Source organism: Neovison vison, chromosome 2 (genome assembly GCF_020171115.1).
Source record: "Neovison vison isolate M4711 chromosome 2, ASM_NN_V1, whole genome shotgun sequence".
Taxonomy (NCBI): Eukaryota; Metazoa; Chordata; class Mammalia; order Carnivora; family Mustelidae; genus Neogale; species Neogale vison.
In genome coordinates, this window is record NC_058092.1 from 266,069 (window position 1) to 272,396 (window position 6,328).

General features: G+C 66.0%; 1 protein-coding gene across 1 annotated transcript; it reads right to left on the reverse strand.

Annotated features, from left to right (window-relative positions):
- Positions 1-724: 724 nt before the first annotated feature.
- On the reverse strand, positions 725-4,353 carry RNF223 (ring finger protein 223). The gene is made up of 3 exons (XM_044236251.1): positions 4,221-4,353; positions 2,906-3,075; positions 725-1,459 (listed from the first exon to the last, which is right to left on the reverse strand). The coding sequence occupies exons 1-3, from the start codon at positions 4,351-4,353 to the stop codon at positions 725-727; spliced, it is 1,038 nt and encodes a 345-aa protein (XP_044092186.1).
- Positions 4,354-6,328: the final 1,975 nt, after the last annotated feature.

Genomic DNA, 6,328 nt, shown 5'->3' on the forward strand with positions numbered 1-6,328 from the left:
CCCCAGGTGCCCATCTTCGGGCGGGGGGGCGGCCTCGGAGTTCTGGGGGAGGGGGCAGGACTGCTCCAGCCTATTCACAGCCCACAGGGGACAGGAGTTGGACACCCTAGAACCTGGGGACTCTCTGCCCTAGGGGCTGCCAGGATTTGAACCCAGTGGGCATGTCCGTGCTTTTCTGGAGGGAGAGGGTCAGTGGCTGGGGAGGAGGGCACACCGAGTGAGGACCCCTTACCAAATGTGGATACAAAATAATTTATTTAAAAATGTACAGTTCTGGATGGGCCCTGGAGGACTGGGTCCCCCTGGTCAGAGGGCAGGAATAGCTCCTTCACCCAATGGAAGGGGCCAGCCCTGCCTGGGGAAGGGGTCTGGGGAAGGAGCTGTGGGTGAAATGTGAAAATAGAATAGAAATGGGGAGCGCCCTCCCTCAGCAAAGGGCCGGTGATTCACAGTGTGTGAGGAGCCGTCCGGCTCTCTGTGATGGGGTAGGAAGGTGGTCTCTGGCGCCCAGGGGGGTCTGTGATTCCTGGGAGCTTCGGAGACCCCTTTGTCGGTCCATCCAGATCGAGCCACACAGCATAGGGGGGCGGTGAGCTGAATGGGATACGGGGTCCTCAGAGACCTTGGGGCCTCTCTGGGGCGCTGGGTCCCAAAGCTGCCGCACCTGGGACCACAGCCGAGGGTGGGGAACCCACAGCCAGAGCTGGGGCCAGGGCGGCCGAGCCTAGTTGTCGGCCAGCGGTCCAGGAGAGAAGGCGGCGGTGGCCGCGGTGGCAGGCGGCCGGGGGAGGCAGCGCAAGTTCCCGGTCTTGAGCGCGCACTGCACGGGCCAGAGCACCACACAGAAGAGCACCAGCAGCAGGGCAGCGACCAGAGCCACCCGCCTCCAGTCCCTGCAGCGCGCCCAGCAGCGGGCCAGACGGCCCCGGGGGCGGGCAGGGCGCGGGGCGGGCGGGGGCGCAGCGGGTTCCGCGGGCTTGCTCAGGCTCACGTCCACGCACACGAAGCCAGGCGCCGGGAGGCCGGGGGTGGCGGGCGGCGGGCGGCAGCAGAGCTTGGTGCCCTCCAGCCACACGGGCTCCTCCCGCCGCAGGTGTGCCGCCATCCTGGCCTGCAGCTGGCGGCTGGTGCGCAGCGCGGGGGCCCCGGCAGCCGGCATCGCCGTGGGCTGCCGGCAGAAGGGGCAGGGCACAGCCTCAGCGCCGGGCCGGCCTGTGGGCTGGGCGGCCGCCAGCCGTGCCAGGCACTCCAGGCAGAAGACGTGTGTGCAGGAGAGCTCCTTGGGCGTCTTGAAGATGTTGTCATAGCCCGAGAAGCAGATGGAGCACTCCAGCGGGGAGGCCGCCTTCTCCGAGCCAGGGGTGCTGGGGGACCCGGGCACAGGGGCCATGGGGCTGGTGCGACCAGGGGCTGGCACGGCCGTACGCCACACCTGCTGGCCCGACGACAGGACTCTGAGCTGGCGGACAGACGGAGAGCGCCGTGAGTGACCGCAGGCTGCCCCTTCGCCGCACAGTCCGGACTCGCCGTGTCCCTCTTGGGCAGCCACAGAGCTCTCCAGAAGGGTACTGCCCACCTGTGGGCACCTCCAGAAAGTCCTCCCTGCACCAGCGTCACGGTCTTTCTGCTCAAGTTGTAACCCTGCCCTCCCACACCTCCTCTCGTGCTAAGACAGGGGTGAGCGTCCGGGGCGAGGGGAGGCCCCAAGCCTGGCCAAGGGTCTTAGACCGGAGGCCACGTGCACGAGGGTGTCGTGCTGACCGCTCAGTGGACACCTCCTGCTGGGTCTGTCCTGCCTAGCAGTACCACCCGGGCATAAATACAGCGGATGGCACGGCCCACGATAGTTGCGGCTGACCTCTGGGCTCTGCCAGGCTGTGCCAGCCACGGGATACGCAACAGCCGCAGTACAAAAACGGCAGCTCAGAGATGGGGCGACTCCGCCAGGGTCACCTTGCCAAGGGGTCAGAGGGTGGCGGCTCTGGGTCGGATGAAGTGGGTTTGAACACGGATCCCAGCACAGGTACCTGACGTGGTTGATACACACCCAGTTCTCGGGCCACTGTGGCGGGGAGGGGCACGCCTGGCTGGCTGAGGGTCAGGACTCTGTCTGGGGGCCAGGGTGAGCTGGCCGGCTGCAGGAAGTCGAGGCGGGCCCGGACAGGGGTGGGTGCCGGTGTCCCAAGGAGGGTTTGTTTCCCAGCCTCGCCTGAACCTGTAGGGCCAGCTTGTCTGGCTGGTGATGAGGGCTTTCTGCTGGCCCTCAGGACCCAGAATACACCTCAGCCCGAGGAGCCAGAGGTGGAGGAGCTGAGCCGTCCTCTGGGATGACCCACCACCCTGCAGGGTCCCACAGCGACACAGCTGCCGTCCTCCTGACAGGCTTTCCGTTTCCACGGGGGACCCTGCCTCTGTCTCCCTGGCAAGGCTCAGGTGACCTGCCTGCTGACCAGGGCCCTGTCCAGCCCTGCCTCTTGGCCTGCCACATGAGTCTTGCCTAGAGGAGGACAGGTAAGGAGGACAGTGGACCGACCCCATGAAGCCCAGAAGGACCCCCCAGAGGTGAGTCAGTCCAGGTGGGCGATGACTTGTGGTGAAGCGTTGTGTAGGTTCGGGTGTTGCTGTGTGATGACTCTAACCACCATGAGTCACAGTGACATCACTGTGATGTCACGAGTGCTCCCAGCATTGCAACACGACATGTCACCCCATTTGGGAACAGTGGTGGCCGCAGGCTAGGCAGCAGCCTCAACATAGTCGGCGGCGGGGACCACAGGCCAGCCCCCTCCAGGCCCGTGTGCCCCACACAACCAGCCCCTGGGCACTGAGGTCTCAGCCCTCCTCGGAGGCAAGCCCCCCCTCCCCGAGCCTGTACAAGTGAGAGGCGAGTGCTGGCTGACCTTACCTGGGGGCTGGGGGTCGTCAGCAAGGCCTGAGCATGGTCCTCGAGGCTGGGCACCACCAGGCTGTGAGGCTCTGAGCGCTTCTGTCCAGCGGGAGCTGCTTTGCCCCCTCCTCCCGGCTGGCTGCCAGTCACTGTCCTTCCTGGTGGCACTGGTCTGGCAGGTGTGCCCTCTGCTCCGTCCCAGGCAAGCGGGGCTCAGGGGGCTGTGTGCGCGCTTCCAGAGGCCGAGAACTGTCCAGAGCAGGTGTGAATTCTCGGGGTGTCGGCTTCCGGCAGGTGTATTTATACACTCAGGGTCATACCAGCCAGGGGTGTGGCCTGGGGCCTCTGGGATTGGCCAGCCTGCTGTCCTCGCCCCAGCAGGCTGGGCAGCAGAGGACGGGAAGTCAGAGGTGAGAGATCTGAGCCTGGGGTGAGGCTGGGTCAGGTCTGGGGGTGCTGGGTGCCCGGGTAAACCCCTCCTCTGGCAGCCCCTGGGATGCTGGAGTGGCCATTCCACAACCAGATCCACTGGCGAACCCTGTTCAAGATCCTGGTGGCACCTGAGTGCTTAGGGGGGCTCCCAGAAGGGCCCGTCCGAGCAGCACCCCCACTTCCCCCGCACAGCCTGCTTCCCGGCGTGTGCCAGCGCAGTGCACGAGGGAACTCCCCTGGGTCCCAGGAGGCGGGTGAGAGGTCAGGGCTGGGCACCCCCAAGGGGCGGAGTCGGGGTGAGCGCGAGTCAGGGGTGAGACTGGCCACAGGACTTGCCTTGGGTGAACGTCTCCTGGGGGTGCCCTCAGTCATACACATGAATTCAGGGCGCTGGAGCCCAAGAAAGCCCCCAGCACGGCCAGGGAGGCCAGACATCTTCCTTCCGGCCAGTGTGGGACCCCTGCAGACCCCAGACCCAGCAGATGCAAAGGCCTGGGGCTAAGGCGGGGTCTGGGTGGAGGCTGCGGGGCTGGGGCTGGGGTCCAGCCGGTAGTGGGTTTGTGTCCCCCGCAGCAAGCGTGCGCTGTTCCAACAGGCCGAGCCCACCGGGGGATCCAGCGCCTGCGATGAGCTGTGCTGGCCGGCGGGGGGAGGACCGAGGGACCCAAGGAGGGGGCTGGGGACCCGTGTGGGGAGCTGCTGCGTGGCCTAGGCCTGGCTTGTGCATGACGGGGTTCTGGTTCCCGAGGGAATCGTGACTCGGGGTCACATGCTGCCTCCAGGAAGTGTCCTCGGTGCCTCTGCTCTGAGAACACCCTTGAGGGCTCCTGGGAATGTTCAAGTTCTGAGGTCACTTGAGCTCCTCGGTGGACAAGTCAGCGCCCAGAGGCAAAGGGAAGACCTGAGGAATGGGTCATCTGGGGCGGCGGCCGGGCCTCCCCGCTAGGGAGCAGAACCCAGCCCTGGGCACTGGGGTCTTGGCAGCTCAGGACCTGGTGACCCGCCTGGTCCCCACACACCTGCTCACCCCCCATCCCGGCGCATGGGCAGCCGTGCCGTGTGGGTGCAAGTGCCGCACACGTCCTCCGGGTTGGCGGACCCCCCGGGCTAACCTGGCTAACCAGGTTAGCTGGTTAACCGCCCGGACGCCGGTGCAGACACACCGGTGAGGGGAGCGTAGCGTCCACTCTGTGGCCCCACCGCCTGGGACTCGGCTGGGGAGAACACAAGGTTCCCAGTGAGCCACCCACCCCTGTCCTGTGGCTCTGAGACGTGGGGTCCTGAGTCCCCAAGGGCTGGACGCAGAGGCTGTGCTTGGCCAGGTGACAGGACGGTAGCCCCGAGGCCCGCTCTGGCCGTGGTCCCCCCACCCCAGGACTGGGACAGAATGGGCTTCAGCCCCCAAGTGCTGTCCAGGACACACAGAATGGCCACTGCACAAAGAAGCCCTTCCGGGCTCATCTGGGCCCCAGGTGGCCTGGCCGTGTGAGGGCTGAGTCCCCCCACCGTGCTTGCCCAGTGCTGGGTAATGTCTGCTGCTCTGCTGCCCCACCCCCGTCCGCTGGGGACTGTGATGTGGAGAGACTGGGACACGTGCAGGCTGCGGTTCCCGCAGGGGCAGAAACGGGGCCCCGGGCTCCGGACGGGCTCAGCATTGCCCTGGGGGGACCTCAGTGGACTCAGCCAGTCCTGCCCCTGCCACGCCCAGGGCTGAAGGCCACGTCCCCTGAGGCCAACGGGGGGCCCCTCCCCATCTCTCTGCAGCCAGCTCCTTCTGGGGTCTCGTGCCCGGGTTCCTGGCCAGGACCCCTGCCCTCACATCACCTCCCAGGCCCCACGAGGTCCTCCTCTTGCTAACGTCTGACCTCACCAGCTCCCGGGGCTTCTCCTAGCGCTGAGTGAACGAATGAACGGCCTGCAGGCCTCGAGCCCAGGACTGTGCCAACTGCCCATCCCCCATACATGCGCCTCTCCTTGGGTGTGGGGGAGCCCCACAGCAGTTGACCTGGTGGGGGCTCAGAAGGGGACAGATGCCCCACCTGCCTGTTGCAGCCAAAGCCAATGGCCCCTGACATAGGCCTCACATTGGCCTCCTACGTGAACGTTGGAGTCCAGGTAAGGGCAGGAGCCCTAGTGTAGGTGCCTGACCCTACCAGCTGCCCGCTCCCGGCTCAGGTGCCCTGCACCCCACTGCCCTCGCTCACATGCTGTCGAGCCCATCTGTGCCCATCTGGGAGGCTGGGCTTGGGAGCCAGGGGAGAACGTGCAGGCCCCATCAGGGTGATGGGGCTGGGAATCCCAGTGACCCTACTCCGCATTATTTGGGGGCCTAAAGGAGAGTGGCACCCAGGCCCAGGAGATGCCCAGTGGCAGGGGGGATGCTGGTGGACCAAGGGCCCCGAAGACCAAGACCCCGGCCTTGAAGGTCGGGGAAACACATCTCGAGTGTGAAGCTGAAGGGGGCTGTAGGGTCAGATTCAGAGTTGTCTTTGCTGCCAAGGGTGGGGCAAAGCTGAGGCTGGGGGCTGGGGGGGGGGCGATCTCTGGGGAAGGGACAGGGAGATGTTGGAATAACCCTGGGTGTCCAGGCTGTACCTCAGGGTGGCGGGAGACAGAGAGGACCTGGGGTGGGAGACCCCATCCGTGCCTGGCCTGGGCCTCCAGGGCCTGGTGGGCTGGATCTGCTTTCCTGGTCAGACAAGGCTCTGCATTTCCTGTTTTGTCCCCCAGATTAGCAGCCATGCTTGGTGCAAAGGTGGGAACAGGGACAAGGGAATCTCGTCCCATGTCTGTTTCCCGCCCCACGAGGATCCATCGCATGGGACAGGCTAGCCTGACCTCAAGGGGCTACAGAACACGAGGGAATCTGGAGGGTCCTGCCCATTCTCCCCTGGCTCCCAAGCCCAGCCTCCCAGATGGGCACAGATCGGCGGTGGAGTGTCCTCGCCCTTCCCCGTGGTCCCTGAAGCTGATGGGGACCGACAGCTGGTCTCCCCACCTCCTTCTGGG